Source organism: Symphodus melops (genome assembly GCF_947650265.1).
Source record: "Symphodus melops genome assembly, chromosome: 1".
NCBI lineage: Eukaryota > Metazoa > Chordata > Actinopteri > Labriformes > Labridae > Symphodus > Symphodus melops.
Window position 1 is genome coordinate 49,740,535 of NC_136691.1, and position 27,552 is coordinate 49,768,086.

Genomic DNA, 27,552 nt, shown 5'->3' on the forward strand with positions numbered 1-27,552 from the left:
CAGATTTTTCTGCATCATAATTCAGTGTCGAGATTATGTGTGAATTGTGGTTTGTGTATCAGAGTCTTCAGCAATATCATTAAATCTTCTTGACCAGCGGTTTTGTTCATTGCAGTTAAAAATCCACAGATATTTACCGGTATGTGGATTTTAAACATCAATACATCAATAACATACATAGTACACGAAATTGTTCCCTGTAAAAACAAATAAGACACCTTACTGCAAGCGGTTTCCTGACTCCACTCCACATAACACTGAAGAGTTTCTGCTATATGTTAGTTTTCTTGTCAAACTGTTTTATGGGCCAATTTATACTTATAAAATTCAACACTGACTTTCATTAGCAGGCCAGGATACTAAACTCGACGTGTCAGATGTCAATCAAACTGCAGCACTGAAATGTCACTGTCAATTAAACCTTACAAAGACACAAAATGTGCTTCCAAAACTGTGATGCTATTTTTTTCTCTGGGACAATTAGTTTGAATCCTCTGCAGCTCTGAGTGACTTTTACATTTCCCATGTGCATTGCATTGTGGGAGAAAAGTGTCTATCAAAACTACAGGGACAGACTTTCTTTTCAGTTTGAATACCGGCTGTTCTGAACACTTAATTCAGTCATATTTCCCATGTGAACAATGCCATACTTTTTCTTGCATATCACACTTGCATTTTAAATAGGATGATCGTTTTCTTCCTTCTGCAGGGGCGAAGTGTTTAGGACTGAGCAGAGTGTTTAATGATAGGAGCACTGGTCTGAAAATGCTAAACCTGGACCATCAAAAACTAATCGATGAACAAAGAATGAATCAATAAAGACTGGATATTTTATTATGTTGGATTCTTTGCTTTGGGTTCTGCATTTGAGTTTATTTAAAGATGGTAGAAAAATGGCTTTTTGTTTCGTTAGAAGAAGGTCAACCTCATCAGTTGGCACAAACTTACAAATGAAAACTGGTGAAAGATGCGTGGTACAATAAGACTTTAAGTGACACAAGTCTCCTTTCGAATGCATTAAAAATTCAAAAAGTTACCAAATGTCTTAAAGTGAATGCTCACCCACTCTTCGTTTCTCATGTCCTCCCTACTAATATCTGGGGTAGAGCACTCGCTGAATCTGGCCATCAGCCTTATGGGAGTCCAGCCACTTTCCACACTGGAAGATAGTTGTCACTGAGTTGGCGGTGTTGGTCACCTCCACACACTCTAAATACCACCCGCCATTTGAGCCTTTATTGTCGTGCTCCACTTTGACCCTCAGCAGCTCCCCGAGGTCCAGCATTTCCAGGACGAAGCGGTCGGTTTGGCCTCGTTCGAAAAGGTTACGGAACTTCTGACGCAGGTGGCGCTTGCCTGAGTCACCGTTGACGCCATAAACGGTGATGAAAACGTTGGCGTCTGTGCCGCCCCTTTTCACATCCCCGGTGATGACGATGATTTCGTACTTGACAGGGACGAGGTTGCGCACTTTGCTCGCGAAGCTCTCGACGGACTTGTAGCACTCAAATGTAAGGAACTGGTCTTTTTTGGCAGCCAGGGGGATTTGTGCGTCGCAGTGGAAGAAATACCTAAACATGAAGGATGGTTTGGATTTACATCAACTCAATCAATGGGACATTTTACATAATAAGGATGTATGAGGTTCCGCTCACTTGTTTCCCAGCTCCATTTCTGTCACCACCACTTCCATGACGTGCCAGAAAGCTTCATTCTTCACCTTCTTTCCGTCTTTGGTCATGTGGCCAAGGCAGATGCTGGCAATCTCTCCCACGTGCTTTGATGAGAACTCAAACGTGTCAGTGGCACCGCTGTGAAAAAAATAGAGTTACAACCACAGGCAGAATTTGTGGTTCTAAGCTCTGAACATTTAAACTGACTGGTCTGCCAGAGTTTTAGTTTTGTGCATCTCGTGGGATTAGCTCTCCTGAGAGAAGAGACTCAGTGAACAGAGCGTGAAGCTATGAGATTAAAGAAGAAAAACAAAGCATGGGAGATTATGTAAGGCCACATCATATGAACACCTGGACTCGCTTACCTTAAGAACTTCTTTTTCTTATTCTCCAGGACAAACTCTTTGGAACGAGCTTTCCGTCCTTCCAGAACAATCCAGGCATTTTCTGTGGTGAAGGCATCGTCCGTGTTCGCAGTTATTGTGGCAATTTCATATTCTGTGGCAATGCAGAGAGAGATAGACGTTATAGTTATACACTATTATCATTTTTTACCTTTCAAATGGTTGAAATTATCTTCAATGCCTTCATCTTTGACAGTTAACACGTTGTATTATGCATGCAGACTTCCAGTTGTACTCACTGGTTTTTTCACTGAGGTCTAAAGAGTCGTTGTTGGCACAGGCCAGCTCTCTCATGATCTGCCCGTCCTCTTCACTTTTAGCTAACCAGCGGTCGCAAGGGAATCTGAAGGTCTGGTCCATTGCCTCATCTTTCACGTCAATGTACTCCAGGTGCCAACCGGGAGCTGGGCCTGTTTACAGAAGGAGCAAAAATATCCGTGTTAAAAAAAAATAAAAAAATCTTTCTAGCCAGAGGTTTATTTTTCTTTTCTTTTTACAATCTAAATCTGAAGAAGGTGCTTCTTTGGTACATAATATATTTTTCAAATACTGCCACTTATCCTTTAACTGTGGCTTAGCTTAAACACCTTTCAACAGTGAAAACAGCTGCCTGGATTTTACAGAATCCTGCTATGAGTCCTTCTTAATCTAACAGATTTACAGGTTAAACAATAATTGTTTCATTTGAACAGAAACCAAGATGTAAAAACAAACTCTCTGCAGTGTTAAAGGGATTTTGTACAATAATATCTTTAGCCTTTGGGAGCTTGACTAACTATGATCAGTTAAGCCAATGGCTGCTGGCTCAGGCATCAGATGTAAACAAGTGTTTAACAAATCAACAAAATCAGGCGGATTCTGCTGTTTGTGAGAATAAAGATCCATTTTATTAGTCGCTGTGTGTAGTGTAGACTCACCTTTGTTGTCATGCCACACTCGGACCTTGGACAGCTCACCCAGACTGAGTATGTCAGAGAACCTGAACACGTCTTTCATTTTACGCTCAAACTTGTTCCTGTTGGTGCTTTCCTTCAAAGGCAGAGTCCCTGTGTCGCCGAACTCCCCAAACACTATTATGAACACATTGGCATCAGTGCCAGCACCTAAGAAAACACCAGAGACATTTACTGACGAACGCAGAGCATTGGATTTGTCTTATAAAGGTTAATGGATTCATGAGTTCAGGTTCATGGTCTTGAATTTCCCTCGGGATCAATAAAGTATCTATCTATCTATCTATGGATGCTACAGTGTGTATATTGTGGAAAGTAATCACACCGTGACCCACCTCCAACATCACTGGTCTGGACCTGGATGATGTAGGTTGTTTTCTCCACCATCTCCTCCTCATCCACCACAGCAGCCAGCTCGCACTCTTTAGTCCTTTTAGGTCCTTTAGTTTTTGACAGCCAGTTCTCGTATGTAAACAGATACACCTCCTCTGTGGTCAGGTTCCGCATCAGGATCTGAAGGCATTGAAGAAGACCGCTATCAAAGGGATTCAGGCTGATTTATAAATGCTCAAACATGCATTCTTGAGAAATGTTACAGTTAAGTTGAATCAAAACATACACAAGAGAAACAGAGGAGCATTAGTAGTCATAAGGGCTGAATGATTTCAGGGAAATATTGAGAAATTCCTGTCAAATATTAAACATAGATGGATTTTTTTATAAATTGAACTGCAAGCATTTTTGTTTTGTTTCTCTGTTTATAGATTTGATTATAGAATAATGCACATATTTCACTTTAATGACCTTTTATTTCTTTATTTCTGCTCATTAATGCTCTGCTTTGAAATGTTGAAACCATATTGTTCTGTCTCACAACATGCCGATGTGCACACGTCTACTCTTTACTGAATGAATATAGATCTTGGCTGAATAGCAACAACAACATGTTCTGCAGACATAGACCCTTTATCCGACTCTTCACGCTCTCTGGAGCTGCACAGTTTTTGCCTGTAAAATGTTCTAAAACATCCTCAAAAGAATAATTTTAGACATAATTTAAACTAAAATCTTAAAACGATAAATAAATAAAACTTCCACTGATAATGATTAGGCATTTTTAATATTACACTCTCTTCTGGCAAAACTGTTACCAACTCCAGAAAGTACTTTTTTTTTTACCCTGTCAAGAAACCAGTCAGGTCGGCTCCCGGTGCCGTCAATCCGGACTCTGATCTTTTTCAGAGGTGCGATGTCGTCGATCTCCAGACTGAACGTGTCTTCTTGATCCCTTTCAAACCTACAGAGAAACATTACACAGAATCAATGGTGTTACAGTCAGTCTGTCTTTCAATCTAAATGATACCACTCTCATGTCTGTATGTTCTCTCTCAAGCTATACTGTTACATTTCTATATGTTCTGTACCATCTCTTGTGTATTTGTTGATTTAATGTACTTTAAAGGCTCAGCTCGGGACAGGCATCGTAAACAAATATATAAAGAAGGCAATGAGACAAGTTTTTTTCGGAACCTTTTTTCAGCTCTGGCTTGAGTCTCTTTCCCACTTTGGAAAGAAATGTTTTGTCTGTTTTTGAAGCTGCTGAAGGTTTTATTATCCTAGCATGCTCTATGCTTGCTGTCTCTGTCTGCTGTTCCGTTTTGATGATGTGGTGTGCAATTGTATTTGTTGCTTCCTTAATAAAAAAACAGATGCTTACTGCAGCCAAAAAGAGTGACACAAAGAGAGCCATAGCAATGACACAAAACAGAAAAGCTGAAGGCTTTAAATGGAAACATAATGAGCTGAAGTTTATGATACAGCTCTGTGGAGGATGAGGGAATTTAGAGGGTATAGGTTCATCATCACATCTTACACCTTGTTATAATGAATACATCAATTACAAGTGTTCCACAGCGTCATTGAAAATAAAAGCTTCTATACACTCAGAGGTAATTGGAGGACTGACCTGTCCTCGTTTTTTGGCAGCAGCATTTCCTCTGTGCTCCCGTTGGCTCCGAACACGGTGAGGAAAATGTTGGTATCAGTGCCTGCATACTGAGTATCACCTGTGACAACTGTTGCTGAATAAATAACCTGCAATACACAGCAGATGACACATGAGGATGAAACAAATTCAGTTTTTATTTAACATTACGTGTCAGGCATGGTCTTAGATTTCAGTTGCTGTGACTCACTTTGCGGATAATGTTGATGGTGCTGGAGTCCAGCACATTGAACAGCCTGGCAGTCAGACCATCTCCCCTGTCTTTAGCCAGCCAGCACTTACATGGAAAGATGTACTTGATACCTTTGGTTGGCACGGCAACCGACAGCTCGTCAGCCAACCAGCAGCTCTCTGGTGTGACACCGTTATGGCCAAGCTGATGAGGAGCCGCAGAGAGGAAAAGACAGTGAGAGGAGGAAGGCAGAAGTGAACATTTATATATCATTTGATTTTGTTTGATCTAGCTACTGGAATTAATTATTGCTGAGCTAGAATGGTTTTATTTAAATTTTTAACCATAGTGTATCTGAGGAGGCAGTTTCACAGAGCAGACAGTTTCACAGATATAGAAACAGAGACAGTCCCAGATTCTCACTTCCACCCGCTTGATCTCTCCTACGTCAATTCCATAGCACACAAAGTGCTCCATGGTGCCTGCTGTGAAGGCTTTCTTTCCCTCTGGCAGATCCAGCCACAGCCGGTCTGTCTCCACATCGTTGGGGCCGATGATGATGACAAAGACCCTGGCTGTGGTGCTGGCATCGCGGTCCGTCCCCGTGGATATGGTGAAATGATAGGGGATGACTGGGTGAAGGACAAGATTTTTCTTTGGGTTAAAGAAATAGTGAGATGCCTTGGAAAATAATTGTATTCAGTTTGTTGTCTGAACTGTCATTAAAAGGTAGAGGCCATCTTTTTTTAGATTAACATAAAGATTAGAAACAGTGATAAATGTGTCTAAATGGATCAAAAGAACATTTCTAAATCTCACTGATTAACATATCACATCTTGTGTTTAATTTTTCCTCATGCAGAAGTCTTGTCATCAACGTGAGATCATAAGACTCAAAAACATTGCTACAAGCAGCCAAGGAATAAGGCTTGTTATATAACAGACATAATTCACTGCAAAAAAACGTCTCTCTGTGGATTTCACAAATGACAGAATGTGTAAGTAATGGAGCTTCAGGTCTATTAGGTGTTTTGTTTATCCTTTAGCAGCTGATCCCCATTTACAGTGTTACAATTAAATTGAACTACCCTGCAGCACAAATGCACAAAAATTGTATTGACGCTCACATACGTATAACTCTCAGAAAGAAAACAATTGAACATGTCGGTAATTTAAAGGTTTGCATGCAGTCGTATCTGTTATAGATTTTACACAATATTTTCCCAACTTGTGTGCTCATGTCTTATTATTTATTAAATATTTTTATTTTTAAAGTTGTTGATTTAACTCGTTTTCTTTTACTATGTGTTAACACAGGACACACCAGACAGCTCAGGCTATATGCAACTACCAGACGTCTGGGATGCAAACAACAGACATGGCGAATACCAAAAGAGGTTACTTTTAATGTTGACTCTGAGATTACAGCAGAAAAAGCAACAGTGATGCCAACCACTCCATTTCACCAAGATTTTCCTCTGTGTACAAACATAATGCTTTCGGACTTTTTCCATTTAGTTGTTTAGGTTTGCACACCAACTTCTACGCTGAAACTTTATCAAAGTCACCAGCTTCTTTGACAGGCACTTTTGGCGCTGTGCAGTTGCAATGACACGTTATACGGGTGGGGATAATTGTCGACTTGGTCAGCTCGGCTTCACAACTTTCTGCTTATGTTGTCTTTGCTGCTATGTTGACCCTGTCACATTCCTCTGCCATACAGATGCCGGGAATGCTGGGAATCCCCAGTTTGCACATGCAAAAGCAGATATAACTCCTGCCTTAGAGCTCTTAGCACAACTCATTTGCATATTAACAAACATCACTATGATCAGCTTTGAGGCCTTACTTGGACCCTCGTCCACCACTGCCACCTTTTTCTTCTTTTTCTTCTTGTTGGCGTTTCTGTCCAGCCCAAGTTTGGCCTGTGCCATCTTCTTGGAGTATGGATCAGTACTTCTTTCACCTTCATATCCCTGGAACAGAAACTTGATCCACTCATCTGTTTTTAAACTTAAACTTCAGCAGCCAAAACTCTTAGATGTAGATTAGACCTTTTCTTAACACAACAAACCTTGACAAAGAAGGTCCTCTGGATGCGTTTGTCCTCTCTCTTGGTTGACAGCCAGCGCTCACACAGGAACATGTACACCTCCTCTGTTTCCAAATCCAGCACCTCCACCTGGTCCAGGTACCAATCAGCCCCTACCATGGAGTTGTCATGGCGAATACAAATCTTATACACCTGGCCCAAATCCACCGCCTCAATGGTGAATTTGTCCACCTGGAAGGCAATAAAAGAAACATATAGATAAACAACACAGCTGGATGCCTTTGAAATCCAGCATCAGACATAAAGTCTCACACCTCTCCTCACCTACCTCTCCTCTCTCAAATTTGTTTTTGTTGTTCTCAGATTTGGCCAGTTTGCGCTCCCCTGTGTCTCCAAGGTCTCCGTAAATGGTGAGAAATACATTGGCATCGGTTCCTGCTCCGTACATATCACCTGTCCTCACTGACACCTTGTATGTGTGAGCTGTAGAGGAATACAAACTTTGGTCTTCACAGAGTCCTAGAGGATATACCTGGCTCTCTTGCTGCCAGTAACTGTATCTGTAAACGTTCTGTGAGAAAAAGCTGTGATTGAAAACATGCCAGTCTGCTAAGCAATGAGCTATAACTAGTGCTACAGCTTTACAAAGAGCTACAGATTGAGCTGACTTTTTTTCTGAAGTTTAACGTGACCCCTTTCATCACGCTAACATTATGTTATGATTAAAATTCAGATTAAGTCGTCTATTCATATTTTTCATCAATTTTTTAGTGCCGAAGATGCAAATTCCACCACTTATATAAGAGCAAACCTACTTTCCAAAGCATCCTCCACCTCTACTTCTGTGGTTTTCAGCTTCCCATCCCTGAGGAGTTTCTCTGTGATGATCTCCGAGGGGACCAGCTCCCTCACCGTCTCCCCGTCATCCTCAGACTTAGCGAGCCAGCACTCACATGGGAAAATAGTCGTCTCTGAACCCTGGCATTGAACAAAAAGGAAATCTAAAACTGGGCCATGGTGCGTCTGTCTGACTCTGTGAAAGTATTAGACTCTGATCGATTTTTGTGTCAAAAGGTGTTACATTTGTATTCATCTATTATTCATTGGATAGCAGACACAGAAACTCTGTGGGATGCACTTTCCCCTCACAGGTTAAACTGTAGACTGATTTTGACTACCTTTCCTTTCCTGAGCTGCCGTCTGATCTCCACTCTGTCCAGGTGCCACCCTGGGTTAGTGCCCCTGTTGTCATGTCCTATCCTGATTTTCTCGATCACGTCACCGATATCCTCCAGCTGGAAAAAGACAACAGTGTTGCAGCTGCTGTCTTAAAGGCAGTGTAGTCCAAGCAAACACACACACACACACACACACACACACACACACTAACCTCCACAATAAACATGTCCTCAGCTCCCCTCTCAAAGTACAGACGTCTCTCTCTCTTGTTGACACACAGGTATTTCTGCTGTGTGCACAGTGCGTTACGTCCATATAAAACTATGAACACATCAGCATCTGTTCCCGCGCCAAACACATCACTGGTGAATATCTTGATTTCGTACGGTACAACTAAAAAAAATCAGAGAACATTATTGCTTGGTTTGGTTGACACAAGAAGGATTTAGCATTAAACTTCACATGCTTTGACATAGCAAGGTGACATTCACTAACTGTAGTTAAGTACACACTCTTGACAGACAGAATGAATCCCAAAGTCCACAGTCCCCACCCCCCAATTACATTTCCTGAATTTCTTATGTTTGTGTACAGTTTACATTCCTGCAACAAAACTCTAAATTGAAGTGTGAGGCCACACAGACTGGGGAGCCAGGATTAAAACATACTTGGACTTGAATTCCCCTCACATACATTTCTTAATTTTTGTGCAAAACAACAACGACAAAAATAAATTGTCGGCTTAAAATAATAACTTGAGTACACAAGATTATATGCCACCTTATCCTAAAGCTTTTTAACCTTATCTTATAGTTCAAGACAACAAAAGGTGTGCCACATTGTTCAGTCGTCCAGGGCTCTGTGTGCTTAGGTATTACACTGAGGACTTTCTGAGTACTTGGAACCATGAGTATTAAGACTAATATGCAAATTCATCTAGTTAAATAACTCATAGCTATATATAATGCATCTTTTTTTCCCCAAACTGAAAATAAATCCAGCCAACTTGGATGCAGAATAGTATCTAACACTGCATCCTTCTGATTTGGACTAGTTCTTTTGTAAGACAAGACGTGGATATCTGTTTCTGTAGTGAAGTGTAAAGCAGGCCAGCACAGTGACATTACAACTCTTGTTACAGGTTGAATCAAAGAGTGCACGCTCTGACAAAGCACCCTTCTTCACGTAGCGCTTAAACATACTTCACTGCTAATGCGTCCACACTCTTACCAGTGCAAAACTTTGTATAATCATAGAAAGAGTTCTCAATCAGCGCATTTCTTTTTTTCCCTAATGGCTCTGAGTACTACCAAGGGCTGTTCACTCACATGGCATGTAGAGTTCAGTCTGTAACTCAGCAGGATAGAGGTCCCTCACAATCGCCCCATCGTCTTCTCCTTTATCGAGCCAGCGGCCACATGGGAAACGTAGTCTCTGACCCTGTGAGGGGGCGTCTACCTCAACCCAGTCTAAGAACCAACCTGATGAACCCCCTGAGATTTGTATAAAAAAGGTTTCAAAGTTATATTTCAAACAGCATAATGCTAATTATGAATTTTTAGTCAGCAGATCCTTTTCTTACCCGAGTTGTCGTGTCCAATTCGCAGCTTCACCAGGTCGCCCAAATCCACCGCCTCTACAGTGAACTCATTGATCATCCCCTTTTCAAACTTATTCTTGTAGTTCTTACAAGCCTTAAGGTTGATGGTCCCTGTAAGTAACATATGACTATTAGATCCAGCACAGTATGTTTTAGTTTCAATCTGTTTAGTCTTTGAAACCTGTAATAGTTTTGCATGATTTACAATTTAAAAACCTACGAGTTTATCTCACTCGTGTGCTTGTAAAACATAAAGGCTGACTACGCCACTCTTGATACACCTCCATGTTCCCTCAGCTTCCCCTCCCACTGCTCCCCCACCCCTTCCTTTTTTGTTTTAGCAGCAAGTGTCTGAAAGACAGAGAGTGGTAGACAAGCACTGATATAAAAAAAAACAGTACTTTGTGTTCAAACTAAAGTTATGACAGGTATCTCAAAAGTGGTTGTTATCTGTTTGTCTCCTTAAGTTGGTTCGGAGCGAACTGTCTTCTTCATCATAGCCTTAAGAGAAGTATACACATAGTCAAAAATGTGTGTGCTGTCCTTCTAGCAGACTTTAAGGAACACTGTTTGGAAGATTACTTTGCCAGTGACTGTAAGGTTCTGGTCGAGCATGTTGTAATGCATGTTTGAGTAATTGTCTTTAATGTATATTATGTTCTTTTCTTTGACCATGGCTAAATAAATCTAAGATGATCCACAAGTCTGTTTGACAATGTTCTGCTTGTTAATTTAACACAGAAACAGAAACCCCCACCTGAACAAGCAGCCTACAGACTGAGCTCTGAAGACTGAGGAATTACTTGGATGTTCGTCTACCTACTGATGTGAAACTTTGCCCACATTTAGTATAAATATCCAACTTTAAAACAATATACTTTATGTAAGCCTGAACATATAGAACTGTATAATACCCACTCTTTGTAGCCAGAAACATTGAGCACAAACAAGAACACAGTGTTTTAGGATACTGTTCGTACCTGTGTCATCATTTTCACCAAATAAGATGGCAAAGACGTTGGCATCAGTCCCAGCGTACTTCTTTTCTCCCGTTTTTATTTTGAGAGTGTAAGTAGTAGACATGGCTGAGAGATCAATTTTGCACGTCAGTATGAATCTTTTGCATATCACACAAATACATCCCTAGTCTTTTCTCCGTCTGTACCTGAATGTTAAGTTCAAGTTACACAAATACTTCAACAAGGCTCTCTTTGATCCTGTCTCCGTCTCTAATAAAATACATGAGCCAGCTTTAAAACTCTTACATTTCTGCTCCAGGCCCAGGGTGGCGCCTGTCCCCTCCTCATCATCCTCCCTTTTCATGAAGGCCTCGTCCACAGGTACAAGCTCTCTGGCTACTTGTCCATCGTCCTCATCCACTGCCAGCCAGCGGTTACATGGGAAAAAGTAGCTATGGAGCCAAAAACACCCCTGATTTGCTTTTATTCAAAAACAGCGAATGATTTTATCAGTATTTGTTGGGAATTTACATAAAAGTATAAATATTTCAAAGTATACAACACAATCTTTTATTCAGATAACTGAAAGCAGTGAATAAAATCCATGCAAACTTAGTTTTGGTTTTACCTACGTTGTATCATCCTTTGTGTCAACTATCTCGACCCGATCCAGATACCAAGCTGAATTAGTCTGAGTGTTGTCATGTCGGATTCGTAGTTTCTTCAAAGGGCCCAGATCGACCGCTGTTACAGTGAAAACATCCTCCTAAATCAAATCACACCAGCATAACATCCTCTTCATTATAGTTATTGGTTACAAATGTCTAAATACTTTTAAAGAGATTTTGGGAATTTTAGAATGCTTTAAATTGAAAGACAAACAAAAAATCTAACACAGAAAAGTGGGATGACAACTAGCAACTATATATATATATATATATGTTTACACACACACACACACACACACACACACATATACAAACTCTAGGCTCTATGAGACATAGTGTTCAGATTACATCAATCAGAACTGTGATAACATTGTTTTACAATCAGTTTGTTTATCGTCACAATTTCTGCAGTAACATTTCACAGACAGAAATCGCCTCCCTATCTGACAAAAGGTGATTCTGTCTCTTGATCAGTGAAAATATATACACCTAATTGGCCGTGGGCAGGAATATTGCATGCAAGGTGTAATGTGGAGATCAATAATTCAAATGTTTGGATGAAGTGGTGAGTAAAAGTAGGGCAGGCCCATTAACACAGAAGACTCCCCATAGCTCCTCTCAGTCACAGGTGATTTGCCTGCAGACAAGCTTGTAATCCTACCAGGAAGCACGCCCACCCACACCTTGATGTGAGGATCATGTTGTGTAGAAGTGTTTCAGCTCTTTGACTAACTGCTGGTAAATTTTCAGCAGGATGCCCGCCAAGAAAACAGATCAAAGTATCCAACTCTAATGAAATGTTAACACAGACTCAAAAAAACATTTATACATTTTGTCCACTCTATGGCTAGCTGTTTTCATTGCTCTCTATGCAAATGTTTAATATTATTTAATAATCATTATACATATATACATATATGAAGCCTTTTTTTTTTTAGATTATTTTCACTTTACTGGATACAATTATACATTTTTAAAAAATAACTTCTCAGATTCCTTCCTCTAATCATTAACTAATTTTAAAAATTAGTGGCGACATGTTTGTTCAAGCCTTCATACCTGCCCTCGCTCATATTTGTTGATGTTGTCAGAGTCCCTCAGATAGCGCTCTCCTGTGTCTCCGTTTTCTCCATAAATATTAATGAACACTTTGGAGTCGGTCCCAGCACCCAGCATGTCCCCAGTGAAGACGCACACTTCGTAGATGTTGACTGTTAGACAACAAAAGGGATGAATTACTAACACCTCTTTAACCCGTCGCGAATGTCGGTCAGGAAACTGTGTCAAATCCTACCACTAACGTCAACAACCTCTATTCTAAAGAGAGAAAAATATTGAAAAAAAAGTCATATGGAGAAAATAAGCAATTCTTTTCTCCTTGTGGATAAATATGAAGTCATTAACAATACACAGTTTCAAACTCCTGGGACTGGCAGCAAAACTTCTTCAAGGCCAAAGGTGTATCATTAAAACAACCAAAGACATTACTTCTGCTCACTGAAGAACTACAGGAAACATTTATTCCTGCTCTGCATTGTTTGAATCAACCTATCAAGGGTTCCATTTAAAAAGCTCAATTTAAATCAACTTAAATTCAAATTGCTTTCCTTTATTATTGCTTTTCTTTCTTCTTGTGTGACATCGCCTTAGGGCGCACTAACATGAGGCAAAATTGTCCCGTACTGTTACTGACTTTGAGGCTTATTCTCAGTCATGTTAGTCAGATAGTCAGAGTCTGATTTTTCCACAATGAAGGCTGTCCACCTTGTGCACCCATACTTCATTACTGCTTGTTCATGCAACTGTATCGTTGCTGAAGCACACCTCTTCCAAGCGTGCCAGCCAGGGCCAAGGAAGTGAGTCATTCTGGAGCACATACAGGAGCACTGACACTTGTCAAACCTGGACGCAGTGGTGAAGCGTGCTTAGAGTGTGCCCTAAATCACAGTTCATATAAGTTTCATTTCATTTTTAAGATATATCAAATCTGAGACATCTCTTCTGAAATCACTGCACTGTGGGTGGGATGATATACATTTTAGGTTTGAGAATGAGCCTGTTAATACTTCATAATTCAAAAATAACCTCAGTGGTGTCTGGGCCATTTCCATTCTGCAGTATTTGTGGAAAACACGATGCACTGTTTTGTGGTACTGTGCCAGTTCTGTTGCAGCTCAGCTTCCAAGCAAAGTTAAATCATGACATCCAACATAATCCAAAAGTGTGTTTGGCACTCAGTAAATCAACACCTCTCTCTACAAATGTACAAAGAGTTGTGTTTATTTTTATACCTTCCAGCTCCTCTGCATCCTCAGGTAGCAGCTCCACCACCAGCTCGCCGTCCTCCTCCCCCCCGGCCAGCCAGCGTGAGCAGGGGAAATGGTAAGTCAGCACCACTTCCTGCATCTCCTCTCCTCCCTCCTCTTCTTCATCTTCCTCGTCTTTCTTCTTTTTTTTCTTCTTCTTCTTGTCCTCCTTTTTCTTCTCCTTGGGCACCAGGGCCATGATGAGATGTTTGACGTCCACCGACTCCAGGAACCAGCCAGAGCCGATCCCTGAGCCATCGTGACCAATGCGGATCTTGAAGACCTTCCCCACATCTTTGGCCTCTGTCTGGAGAAAAGTTGCACTGTTTTCACCGCAAACGTGACATTTAGGCAATTCATTTGAAAAAAAAAAAAAAGTAAAAATAAAAGAATATTCAATACCTTGTATATTTCTGTGGTGTTCCTTTCATAGTTGTTGGATCTGCTTTCCAGCGTGAGGACCTCTGTCTTCCCCTTGTCCCCATAGATCTGAATGAACACTTTGGCGTTGGTGCCAGCAAACGTGACATCTCCTGTCACCACTGTAACCTCATAGTTAATCACTGGAAAACATAGATTGACAAAGGAAAAAAGAGAGGATTTTAAAAACTATAGACGTACTGACTCGAGGATTTTTACATACAGGCATAAAAATCTTACATGGCCATACATTGTCATTTAAAAACTGGCTTTTAAAAAATCATGGGGAGACCTAACAGACAGGGTGTTATGATGAGAAACATTTTTGCAAGGCACTATAAAGTTTTTAGAGGGAAGGCATTTACTGAAGTAGAGAGGTTAATATAATCTTTAATTTTAGATCAAATAATGCAAAGTTCAAAATGCAGTCTTAATGTTTCTTTTAAATAAACTACAAAAACTCGCTGTGTGTGCGTATATGTGTTTTTTGCCTTTCTTTAACACTTGAAGAACTTCATACATTGTTCCATCTCCAGGATCTCGCTTGGGTAAATCTCCACCTCTGTCTTGCCGTCAGCCTCCCCCTCATCCAGCCAGCGGTGACTGGGGAACATGTACTGCTTTCCATGGACTGGAACCAGAATTTGAACGCTGTCCAAGAACCAACCTGCACGCATGCCTTCATTTGTGTGGCCGATCATCAGACGGTTGATCTGGAATAAAATTGAAAGACAAATACTATTAACATCTGATGATATATTTTAATAAACATCCAAAAATTTACTTAGGGGTTGCATGCTTCTACAGTGCAATAAAATACAATAAAAGGTATTTCTAGTTTACTGCATTTTATTTCATGTCATGTCAAGAAAACAGCTTTGTGGACCATTAATATAACCCCATATAAGCAGCGAGCCATACTTTGGGAAGAAGGCTGCACATCAAGACATGCAGATTACAAGGTTGAAATTATACACATTCCTAATGAAAGTTAACTCATGCTATATAATGGCTTGAATGTTGTTCACCCAAAGGGCTCTAGACAAAATCTTTGCCTGTGTGCCTTTGATTAATGATTTTCAAAGTGTCTTAAAGTGCTATCAATCTCAAACATAAAGAAATTAAATTGCCTCCGCTCTGTCACCTGTCCGATATCAAAGGTTTCCACTGTGAAGATGTCAATACGACCCGTCTCAAAGTAGTTCCCAAGGTTGTTGTCAGAGACCACCAGCAACATCTTACTGGTGTTGCCCTTCTCTCCGTAGAGCTTGACAAACACGTTGGAGTCTGAACTGCCTCCAGGAATGTCACCTGTCTTTACTGCAATGTGATAGCTGACATCTGACACACAGAGACACACACACATAGGCATCAAGGGGAATCTGAATTCAATTTCAGTTTCAAGAAAATTTCAAGAAAGATCCAATACTTACTGTAAAGACGCTGCCCATCTGCAAATGGCACTAACTCTCTGACAATCTGTCCTTCGTCTTCGTTGCGGTCCAGCCACCTGCAGTACACAAAGTTAGCTTGTATTTGCACACTCATGGGGATGTTACAACAGTTTGTTTCAGATTTGACACTAAAGATAATTCACCTGTTGCAGGGAAACTCCACAGCTTGGGCCTCAGGCTGTCCCTCCTCTCTTACGACCACTTTATCAAGAAACCAGCCGCAGCCTCCACCTTTGCCGTCATGTCCAATCCTCACTCTGTGGACCTGACCGATCGCTACTGCCTCTACTATGAACTCATCCAACTAGATAGACAAGAAAACAGTCAGTATGTTTTTATGCCTTCTGATGATATGTGTCAAATAAAGGGATATGTGGTGACTCAGCAGATACTCTGCGTTCATTACTTAATGGATGTTTTTACAGTGTTTATTCTATGGATTCATTATGGCAAATTCACTGCAACATTACCATCATGTCTGTTCATGTAATGCATGTAAAACACAACTCCATAAAGGGGTTAAGTCCTGATCACATGATCTAAACTTCATAATGACAAATCCACAACATTTCCCTTGTTGGTATCACATACAGTAAGCAGCTTCCGTCTTTTTCACAGTTATATATAAAGTCACCTGTGTAAGACAGAGGAAAGACTGTCATGCAACAAATGGTCACAGACTGGGAGTTAAACCAGCGACCAGTGCTTTAGGACTGTGCTTCTGTATAAAAGGTGCCTACTCTACCAATTGAGCAAAACCACAGCCTCAGATTCATTGTTTTTTTAATTGGATATGTGTCATCTGATTAAAAAATAAAGTATAAGAGGCAGGATATAACGATAATATCTAGAAGGAGAGCTTTGTCTTCATGAAACTTATCTCTGAGTTTAATAATCATATGCGCTGAATGCACCCACATTTCCTTTTTCAAACTTGTTGACGTTGTTTTTGCAGTTGACCAGCTGCCGATCTCCGGTGTCCCCCCGGTCTCCAATGAGATTTAGAAAAACAGATGCGTCTGTGCCGCTGCCGCCAACAGTTCCCGTGCAAACTGTCACTCTGTATTTCATCACTGTAGGTCAGAATAACGTAATTTATACAAGGTTGTTTTTCTTCTCTAGAATTGCCAAAGTACATTGTAATTGTTCATGTGTTTATTTACATACATGGCAGCGGTTCAGCGACCAGCTCTCCTGTGGCAGGTAGCTCCCTCACTACCTCGTTGTCGTCTTCATTTGTGTCCAGCCAGCGCTCACAAGGAAATGTGTACTTCTCTTTTGTCAGTGTCTTCATCAGAGTTGCCTGATTAGTAGAAATTATTAAAAACAACAGGTGTGTCTGTGTTTTTTACCACTTAGAGATACACAATCATAACATCTTTAAACTTAAAAAAAATCATATTATTCATGTCAAAAGGGGAAACTTAAATGTCTTAGTAACATCTATATTTGTAGCACTATTTCTGTATTTTTGTCTTGTGCTTTTATTCATTTAAGTTGAGGCAGGGACAGGGGTTGCTAATTAGCCAAAGCAAGAAACCTGTTTGCATGGCATCTATCGGCATGTGTTCTTGTTAAATAAAGGGAATCAAAAATAAAAAAACAATAAAAACTTAAAGGTGTCCTTTTCATCATACATAGCATGACTAGAACACTGCATATTTACAAACACTTAAACCTCCATTGAATTAGGAAGGCTGAATGCATGTTGACAAATTACAGTCTGAACATGTTCAAAGGTTTTGCAATTCCTGAAAACGGTTATTGATACTGTGCATGGTTGATGAAATCTTATTTATAAAATGTTTCACAAACATTGTACAGATAAATGCCATGTTATAATACAAGAGCCACCACAGACACAACAGAACAGTGTAACTAATGTTAGGATGGGTATGGGTGAGCATATTTCTGCTACAGTTGCTGCAGCAAATCTCACATACAGAGAATGAGAGCCTCCCATAGCCAGCACACCATCTGCAGGCAGCAAAGTGTTATCCAACTATAACTACCATCAGAACAACAGCATCCTGGCAAGCTGGAAGCAAAGTGATTATCTATGGGCAGCTATTGTGGAGCTCTGGGACACTGATGGACAGATCAAGGACTGTGTAAAAACATTGAAAAGACAGCGAGTAGACCGTGAGGAGATACTTTAACACAAACTGCACTGGAACAGATATTTTACCTTACTGAGATGCCATCCTGCAAAAGGATTTCTCTTCTCATGCCAGATACGAAATTTGGTAATTATCCCTAAATCAGGCAGCTCAACCTGAAAGATTAGAAAAGATAAAAAAAAAAAAAAGAGGTTTGTTTCATTGCCTCATTATCTGATCAGATCATCATTGTTTGAATAGATAGATAGATAGATAGATAGATACTTTATTGATCCCGAGGGAAATTCAGAATTAAGAATATAGCCTATTCTTACCATAAACCTGTCCACTTGTCCCTGTTCAAAATTGTCTGTCTTGTTGTCCAGTCTAATCTCATCACTCTTGCCCTTCTCTCCATAAACCTGGAAGGAGATGTCTGCATCTGTTCCTGCACCGGACAGGTCTGATGTCCAGATCCACAAAGACCAGGGGTGCTCTGAGGAGAACAAAATTATAGGATGAACTTTAAGAGACCTGTGATGGGCTGTTTTACCTTAGATTAGATATTAGTGTACCATTACAATGATCACTTGTTTGATAGTAGGGCCAAGAGGTTAAAGTAGCCCTCCCTTTTAACTGTACTGCACACAGAGACTTTGATTCGCATTTTTTTCACACACTTGGGGTCAGCAGAATGGTTATTTACTACCTTAACTGTTCAGTGACATACCTTGATATGCATTTTTTGCTCATTTAAACGCCTGTTGAAAAGAAGACACTGTAACATTTTTCATAACAACGACTGCAAAAGAAAGCTTCTAACTGTGAATCTGTACTGTATGTCTGAGAAGTAACATTGCGTGAGGGACTTTACACACTATTTGTCTTTATGTACTAAAAAAGTCAAGCTAATGCACATACTGTTATTTTTATGCACCATTTCTCTGATTAAAAAAAGAATTGGACGTCATTTTCAGAGCAACAGGACAAACAAGACATTAAAATGCCAGAGTAGAAGACGGTGGACTGGCTGCTGAGTCATTATGCAAATGCATGAAACAAACAATGTAGTTCTAAATGGAGTTGTGAACATTTTGCTCAATTGTTTTAGACAATTAAAGTGAAAATGACAGCAATAACTGCTCGTGAAAAGACGTAATTATACAAATCGTACTTACTCTTCTGTCTTTTCTGCCTGAGTGAGACCATCTCATAGAGCTCTCTCTCTATAAGCCCATCTCCCTCCTTCTCATCCAGCCACTTACTGCACGGGAAGGTCTGCTCTATCCCTGTGAATGGACAGTAAACCACCACCTGCAACAACACTGACGCTTAAATCCCTGCACATTACAAAATCAAATATGTGGGTGTGCAATGTCAAACGTACCTTCTCGCAGAACCACCCAGAACTAACTCCATCATTGTCGTGTCCAATGGTGACTCGGCTGAGGGGACTGAGGAGCGCAGCGATCTCGACATTGAAGATATCTGTGAGGCCTCGCTCAAACTTTCCACCCTCCAAAAACACCTGGATTAAATAAATCAAAGAAAGTTTAAAGTTCAAGTTGTGTAATACATAGAAAATATTTCATCCCATACATATCATATGTCCCTGTTTTATACATACTGAGTTAAATTAGTCTGAAAGGGAAGTTTTCATTTGCAGCATGAATTGATTTGTGTCTTTTCTGCAATGTTTTCCCATTGGATTACATAAAAAACTAATTAGAGTTAAAATAATCATTCTAGGTAATTATATTTTCTATAAAATATATAAATATATTCTCTTTACCTTGCCACTGTTTTTAATGCCTTTTGTTCCTTGCATCACAATGTGGATTTTGGAGTTGGTCCCAGCACCGCGGATGTTTCCTGTCACAATCTGGACGTTGTACACAATACCTGGTGGGTACAGTTACACGTCAGACGAGCAGGGGCTCTGCCAGCAGGTCAGCATGGTTCAAAGCACACATGCTCCCCCTAACAAGCTGGGCAGCGACCAAATCAGTTCCATCAAAACATTATTAGTCTGACCCAAGAGTTAATGATCACCCAGCAGGCCTCTGGCAAGTTGGAGACAAAAAATACATTTTTCTTTTTGGACTTTAAAAAACATGCAACTGCTTCCTTTTTCAAGAATGTAATGATGAAAGGCAGTTTTCCAAGAGTCATAAATCCATCTCTGACTTACCTGTAGGCTGGCTCCCCCCAACCAAAATGTCTCTCTGGATCTTTCCATCATCCTCATCCAGGGCAAACCAACGGTTGATTGGGAACTCGTAAACTATTTTGTTTCCCATATCATCCACAATTACCTGTAAAATAAATAATATCAATATAAATAATTATCATGTTAAAATACCAGACGATGACGAGACCAGATGAAGGTAAATTGAAAACAATAATATGAAAAGTTGCAGAAGAGCAGAGATTATAATTTATATTGAGATATAATTGCAGGTGTATTCATTTAAAGTAGATAAGTTCTCTTCATTCACCTTTGACGGTTTTATAATAGACTGTAAAACAGTAGAGACTTGGGTTGGGAACCAAAGGGTAACCAGTTCAAGTATTGCTGAGGAACAAGTCAGGAAATTAATCTGGTAGCTGGAGAGGTTTCGTCTCACTTAGTAATCACTACTGAGGTGCCCTTGAGCAAAGCAACAAACCCCTACTAGCTCATAAGTTCTCACTGTGGACAGCCCCCCCACTCTAACATCTCTCCATTAGTGCATGCCCACAGGATCCTGTTTGTGCATATCCGTGTGTTTGTTTCAGCCTGTGTGTGTGTGTAGCTTGTTCAATAATAGAGCGTAAAAACTGAATTTCCCCTCGCAGGATTTATAGAAGTTGTCTTCTTCTTCTAAATACATGCTCTGCAACTTCTTTAACTTCAGTGTGTGAACTTTGAAGTTAATATTTATTTATAAAGATAAAAGCATAAAGACAGTTTTACTTTGATGTAATTATATTAATGTTTCCTCTCTACACACTTGAGGTTTATCCTTGAAATATTTTGAAGAGGAAAGCAGGCGTGCGTGTTATCTACATTTTTCATGTTGTTTCGTTGTCTGCACTTGTGAATCAGTTGATTCTGAAACTAAATGTACCGGTATATGAGAATTTTGCCTGAAATAAAAAAGCAGCATTGTGAAACATTTTCCACAAATATATCAGAACGTTATTCAGTTCAAACACATTTTAGTTGCAATGTAAATATCTTCCACCTCAATATAAATCCCGATAGCAGCACACATGCAAAAACACAATTTACCACTGTTGTCTCAGATGATCTTTGGTATCAGTCTATGCAGCAGGCACGAGCATTTCTACAGTCTTGTCTCTCTCCTTTGATGTAAGACAATCCCTTAATGGGTCATGGTTTCTCTTTACAAAGAGGGTAGAATGACGACAGGTGGGCCCTGTGTGTATGTGTGAGCTTGTGCATGCATGCGTCTGTTTGAATGAAGTCATCTCTCAGCCTCACACACAAAGTGTATTGGAGGAGCAGTGACACCAGTCTCAGATGAGACAACTGAGAGGAAACAAGAGGATCACATGTCTTAAGTACCTCTGCAGAGGCAGGGCTGAATAGAATGAGCAACAGTAAGACTTAAGACAGAGTTTTGTAGTAAGTAAGAGTTTTAAGTAAGGTACTAGGACATGTAAGTTACAGTACACAAGATGTAATAAATGAAAGTAACACATCTTATTCTTCTGTGATCTGTTTTACCACCTATAAACAAGCCTTTGTTTCAAAAAATAATGTCACAGATTTGGCTTCAAATGACTCAGGAGGCTTTAAACATAACGTCTGTTTGGTCCGTTTCTTACCTTGTCTGCAAACCATCCTGCTGAAGAGCCTTTGTTATTATGACCAATGGTAATCTTCCTCACTTTGCCCAAGTTTGGTGCCTCAATGGTGAACTTGTCCTCCGAGCCCTTTTCAAAGTTATTCTTGTCATTGTCAAGACGCCTTTCACCTTCAACAACAAAACAAATCATGAAGTGAAAAAGAACTAAAACCAGTCATTTTGTTCTTCGGGGAGGATTCATTATGTGGTCATGTGAGATAGATGTGTTATCTGTTTTACAATCATTTACCTGTGTCTCCAAACTCCCCGAAGATATTGATGAAGACATCAGCATCTGTTCCACTGCCTTTTAAATCCGGGGTGAAAACAGTCACTGCATACTTATTATCTAAAAAACCAAATCCAAAAAAGCAATTTAAAAATCCACTACATACAAACACTTTGAAGTAGCTGAAGTAGTAACACTGTGAGAATTAAAATCATTTTCTGATTCACTCTGAGTGTGTTGATTCATTTGATAACTGAAGACATTGCAACATATAACTACTTTTAAAAATGGTTAAAATATGTTTCCATAACATATTTTATTATCTGTGCATACTTACATTTGGGCATGTCCATGGGATCCATGCTACCCAGCAGGTCTCTGATATAAAGACCATCTCCCTCCACCTTGCTGAGCCAGTTGTTACAAGCAAAGTAGAACCTCAGGTGAGGCCTGATCACATCTGTCACCACCACCCTGTCCAGGAACCAGCTGGCATTCATGCCAGTGTTGTCATGTTCAATTCTGAAGCAACACACGAAAAAGCATGATGAACATGGATTGATAAAATAAGATAAGATAATCCTTTTATTCATCTTGCAAATGGAGAAATTTACACTGTTAAACCAGCAAAGCAGGATAGCAGAAGAAAATAACACAGTGCGAAATTGAATTACATAAAAACATACAAATGTGAAAAAAAAGAAAAAAAGAAATGCATCAAAACAAAGTATTTAATTTAATTTATTTACCTTATCTTTTTCAAATGTCCAACATTGTGAGTTCTGATTCTGAACACATCCGTCTTAGCGCTCTCGAATGCTGTGCGACTCCTGGAATCCAAAAATGCTCAAATATTTCAAAGCCTGAATTCCACAAAGTTTTTACTCATCAAAGTCTACAACTACAAACAAACTTCCAAACAGTCGAAAGGGAAGTGTTACCTGATTGCAGATAAAAAAAACCTACATTTTGATCACATCATGCCAACATGTACTGCAAAATTAACACCAATGTTCTGAGTAATTATGCTTATTTCATTACCCCAACCAGTTAATTATGAAATAAATACCTTTTTTCAGTGCTGTTACGGTGTAAAGGGGAGACAAAATACAACATTTTAGTTCAAGCACAATAATCTATTCAATCATGGTTATGTTTTCATCTTTGCTCTTATTATATGAAATTCTTTCAGCTTAGAGTTGTGCTATGTTGATTTGGTAGTGACATTTGAAAGTTGGAGAGGTTAAACAATTTTATGGTAAATTTTCTAAACAGTATTCAAATTAATAAAATGGATCGCTTGAACACTGTTTGGAGCTAAAAAGCTACCAGGAGAGGAATGGTTTCACTGTTGCAAGCCCATCAACGCAACCTCTCGCATAGCATTTCATCTTCAAACAGTTTTCCTGGGACCAAGTTTCCTCTGAGGACAGATTGTGTATAGAGTTATGAACATATACTGCAGAATCTGTACACTTCTCCAACTTTAAAATTTCTCTGCCAAAGCTCCTTTGTGTACCCTTAATCCAAAAGAGTATAGATGACCTAAGAGCACATCTTGATTCTGAAAAGATCTTACTTGCTGGCCAGGTGAACTTTGGGAGTGATGCCATATTCTCCAAACAGTGTTACAAACACGTTGGCATCAGTTCCTGCACCTCTCACATCTCCAGTGATGGTCACCACTTCATACACTGCAGGGTTACATTGCAACACAAAAAAGGTGTGTTTTAAAAAGCAGATGGGTGGGATGAGCAAAGTAAGAGACATGTCGGTAAGTTACATCAGTAGGCATGTACAGTGATAGATGGTGGATAGCTGCAAGCTGTGTGTTTCTCTGTATGTGTTTAAATACTTCTATCCCTGTGAGAATGTATTCTTTGTATCTTTTACACAACTAGCAATCAAAGTCTTAACACGCAAAGTTAGAACTGACAGAAAAGTGCTTGGGGTTGTTTACAGATTTTTTCTACACTTTTGGCTGTAAGAATTCATATTTTATTCATTTTGTGCATATAAATAATATGCAGTGATCACTAAATAAAACATTGAGGAAGTCCGTATAAGACACAGTGTGAAACTGTGTTTAATAAAGATGTCTCAATTAAAAGACAAACAAACAACAAACAATAACAAAAGATGATTGGATGATGTTGTAAAGCAATATGGGATCTGTTGTCTTTATGGTTGGACAGCGTGCATTGTGTAATCTGTAAAATGATACAGACATGAAAATCATGTTCATTGATTGATTGTATTTAGGTTTGTTAAAGTCATAGTTCTACTCTTCCATTGTTTACGTCATTTTATTCTAATACAAAAAAATGAGCCGACACAAAGAGCCTACAAGGCTTCCTCTCTCTGACGTACAGAAGCTGTTTGGAGGAGGTTGCCTGAATTCCGCCTATTGATTCCTTCAGAACAAGTATTGCATAGATTCTCTGTTATATCATAGTGCTTGACATAAGGAATAAAGTTAATATATCTTAATAAAATACACAATATTATTTAGGTAAATGATGTGATCATCCTTGGATTTTACTTATTTCCCTTTAAAACCCTTCACTTTCTGATAAATGAACTCCTCTAATGCTTAACTCCTGCTTTAATTGCACAATGTACATGATACTATTAGCAAACTACTGTATGACTCTGATTGATCTCTTAATCCCTTTGCACTCTTAAAGCAGCAATCTGTAACATTTCCTTATTTGTTCTTCAATGTAAAACACTGCCGGTAAAAAAAGAATTAAAGGTGACTCTAGGTCTCACGTTAACAGAGATACAAACACGTGCTTTATCTGACATTAAGACTGTCCTCATCTAAAGGTCATTCAGATTTGCAGTTTATTCTTTTGAGTTTCATTGTCTGTCATTATGGATCCTTACTTTGTTCAATCCGTCATGGCAACAATAACAGCAATGCAGCAGAAGCAAAGCACATAGTTTCCACCTGCTCTTTCTTGAAGGACCGATGCTTGGTGAGGTCGCTAATTTAAGTTATTTATAGAGAATTTCTAATAAGGATCAAGTGCAAACTAAAGACTTCTCCAAGTGTTTTTAAAAGACAAACACAAAAACTATTTAATTTCCACTAAAAATATAACCCTAACCCTCTAACCCTAACCCTCTAACCCTCTAACCATAACCCTAACCCTACCCTTAGTTATTTTTTAAAACCATTGGTCCCCCCGAGAGCCAGTGCCCCCCGTAGCGTCCCCCAAAGGACACTGCGCTTTTACCCAGACCTAACCCTGACTTCAAACAAAACCCTAACCCTAATATATATTGAAAAATGTCAGGAGAAAGTATGTTTTAATTACACAACCGATGTGTCTTTTTTTTATTGATTTGTCTTGTATCAACTATCAACTGTTTGAAATCAGATTCATGTTTAATATATGTTCACTTTATTTTTTTACATCCACCAATGAAAGCCAAAATAGTAACTTGAGAGGACTCAAAGGCTCTTATTAAGATGGGAAGCTTTCCTGTACAAACATAAGTGATTGGCAGGTGTCACATATCTGTAGGTTGAGATAACATACGGATGATACTTCAGCCAGTGTAATGTGACCTTGAATAAAACAAATGCTTGAGTCACTCAGAATCACACATCTACAATCAAGGACTCATGTCTCGAGGTGTCACGTCTCTTGTCAAAGAGGAATTGCATACAGTATCACTCCAGATTATTTTACTATTGTCACATCTACAGCTTTACTTTGGAAGATTTCAAATATTAAAGAGTTTGCAATTACCTTTCTTTTTGTGGTACTCATCCTCATAGTTCTCCACCTTATCTGGCTCGTAGTTGCGAAGCTCACTCTCATAGATTTCAACGTAACTTTCAACCTTCTTCTTCTTCTTCCCTTTTGTCTTCTTGTTGTCCTCATCACTGTCTCCCTTCTCTGAACCTTTCTTCTTCTTTTCTTTCTTTTTCTTCTTCTCTTCTTCTTCATCCCCAGCTGCCTGTTCATCCTCTTTCTCCGACTCCTTCTTGGATTTTTTGGCTTCATCTTTGGACTTTTTATTTTTTGACCCCATCTTGTCTTTTAGAGAGGGCTTCTTTGATCCTTTCTTTGTGGTCCCAATCACATCAGGGAGTTTTTCCACTCTCTTTTTACTCCAGGAGTCATTGTTGTTATCCTCATTTTCTGAGCTCTGAGAGTTCTTGCTCAACTCATCCCTGTTATCCGCTTGGGCTTTGTTCTTCTTCTTTTTAACCTTTTCTTTAGCTCTGTCTTTATTCTTGGCGCTCCTTAAATCAGGCCCTGATGTGTCAGACTTGTATCCTTCTTCATCGCTGTCTTGAAACTTCTTCTTCAATCTTCTGGCATCCTCTGACTCACTCACCCGCTTACTCTTCTTCTTGGGTTTTGGTTCCTGATCCTCTGAGTCCTCGTCATCTACATCTTTGGTTTCCTCCTCTGCACCCTGTCTTGTGTTTTTCTTTTTTGTGGGCATCTTTAATTTATTTACTACCTTGTAACTGTAAACGATTCCTGCGGGTTCCTGTGAAACTTGATTATACTGACCCGTGATTGTCCAGGAGTGACTTTTTGGCAGGACAGGTCCGAGTCAGCGAGCTCACAGACTGCTGTTTGGCAGGAGGCTGGGGAAGCCCCTCTCTGTCAGTTATCTAGACCTACAACGGAAGCAGATGCTCTGGCCTCATTAAAAATGATAATCTGCATGCTGTAACCTGAACACAGGATGCCCCCAACCACGCCCCAAGGTCTGCAAAATTGGACCTTTTATTTTATTTTCAGCAGTTCAACAACTAACAGCTTTCACAGTTGGGACATTATCATAGTTCTTCATGTGTATGGTAAATGAGTAAGAAAGAAACAAAGAAAAAACAAAAGTGAAAACAAAAAACCCAACATAATTGACTCAGGCCTACAGCTGAGGACAAAGATGACGTCATAAAAGCCAATTATAAATGTCTTATTCTCTTCTTGATTCTTTTGCTACTTCTTTATTATTATATTACTTTCAGTAACAGTTAAAACACAAATTAATTCAGTTAGCTCCTGGGAAACACTGCGAAACAAACAAGAAAACAATGTCCTTGCTATTTTTTGTTTTGTTTTGCTAATCTGCTAACAGCTAGCTGATATAATTAAGACTGTCAGCTGACACAAAGCTGGATTCCTTATGAAATATATTTCTAACTAACCAACACACTCACCTTTGATTTCCAACATTTTCTGTCGTAATGTGTTGCTCTTTCTTTTCACAAGCTTTCTTTCATTCAACTTTGCTGGCTCCCTGCTGTTTCATTGTGAACACCAGCTACCTTGTAACCTCGCTCAGCATTTTATACTGCATGAGAAGTGAGCTATGGATGAAAGTCAAAAATTAAAAGGAGATTTGGGTGACTAAATTAATGCCTAATGAGCAGAAATGTGCATGTTGTTCTCTTGAAGGAAACCAATATTCGGCAGAGCAACTTTACAAAATGCTGCTATTTCGGTAACAAGCGTAGCCTAAGTATTATAAAGTAAAATATAATAAAAAT

At 39.5% G+C, this 27,552-nt stretch overlaps 1 protein-coding gene across 1 annotated transcript; it reads right to left on the reverse strand.

Moving 5' to 3' along the window:
• Positions 1-185: 185 nt before the first annotated feature.
• loxhd1b (lipoxygenase homology PLAT domains 1b) lies at positions 186-27,310 on the reverse strand. The gene is made up of 44 exons (XM_079365123.1): positions 27,223-27,310; positions 25,790-26,676; positions 23,608-23,722; positions 23,098-23,109; positions 22,778-22,858; positions 22,366-22,550; positions 22,050-22,148; positions 21,780-21,928; positions 20,137-20,260; positions 19,738-19,847; positions 19,333-19,473; positions 19,124-19,259; positions 18,281-18,441; positions 18,035-18,121; positions 17,014-17,149; positions 16,765-16,919; positions 15,990-16,150; positions 15,826-15,902; positions 15,537-15,733; positions 14,913-15,105; positions 14,375-14,535; positions 13,958-14,279; positions 12,726-12,877; positions 11,631-11,764; positions 11,305-11,450; positions 11,020-11,124; positions 10,022-10,150; positions 9,768-9,932; positions 8,651-8,832; positions 8,439-8,555; positions 8,076-8,238; positions 7,589-7,743; positions 7,282-7,491; positions 7,057-7,183; positions 5,631-5,839; positions 5,226-5,411; positions 4,997-5,124; positions 4,210-4,327; positions 3,366-3,543; positions 2,995-3,180; positions 2,317-2,487; positions 2,039-2,171; positions 1,656-1,811; positions 186-1,571 (listed from the first exon to the last, which is right to left on the reverse strand). The coding sequence occupies exons 2-44, from the start codon at positions 26,493-26,495 to the stop codon at positions 1,091-1,093; spliced, it is 7,239 nt and encodes a 2,412-aa protein (XP_079221249.1). The 5' UTR covers positions 26,496-26,676; positions 27,223-27,310; the 3' UTR covers positions 186-1,090.
• Between the last annotated feature and the right edge of the window lie 242 nt (positions 27,311-27,552).

Excerpts from the sequence above, each read along its gene's own strand:
- loxhd1b (XM_079365123.1), bottom strand. The coding sequence starts at position 26,495 with ATGCCCACAAAAAAGAAAAACACAAGACAGGGTGCAGAGGAGGAAACC. Across the intron at positions 19,474-19,737 it reads GCATTAAAAACAGTGGCAAG|GTGTTTTTGGAGGGTGGAAA; the intron begins GTAAAGAGAATA and ends TATTTAATCCAG. Across the intron at positions 1,812-2,038 it reads AAGAAAAAGAAGTTCTTAAG|CGGTGCCACTGACACGTTTG; the intron begins GTAAGCGAGTCC and ends TTTTTTTCACAG.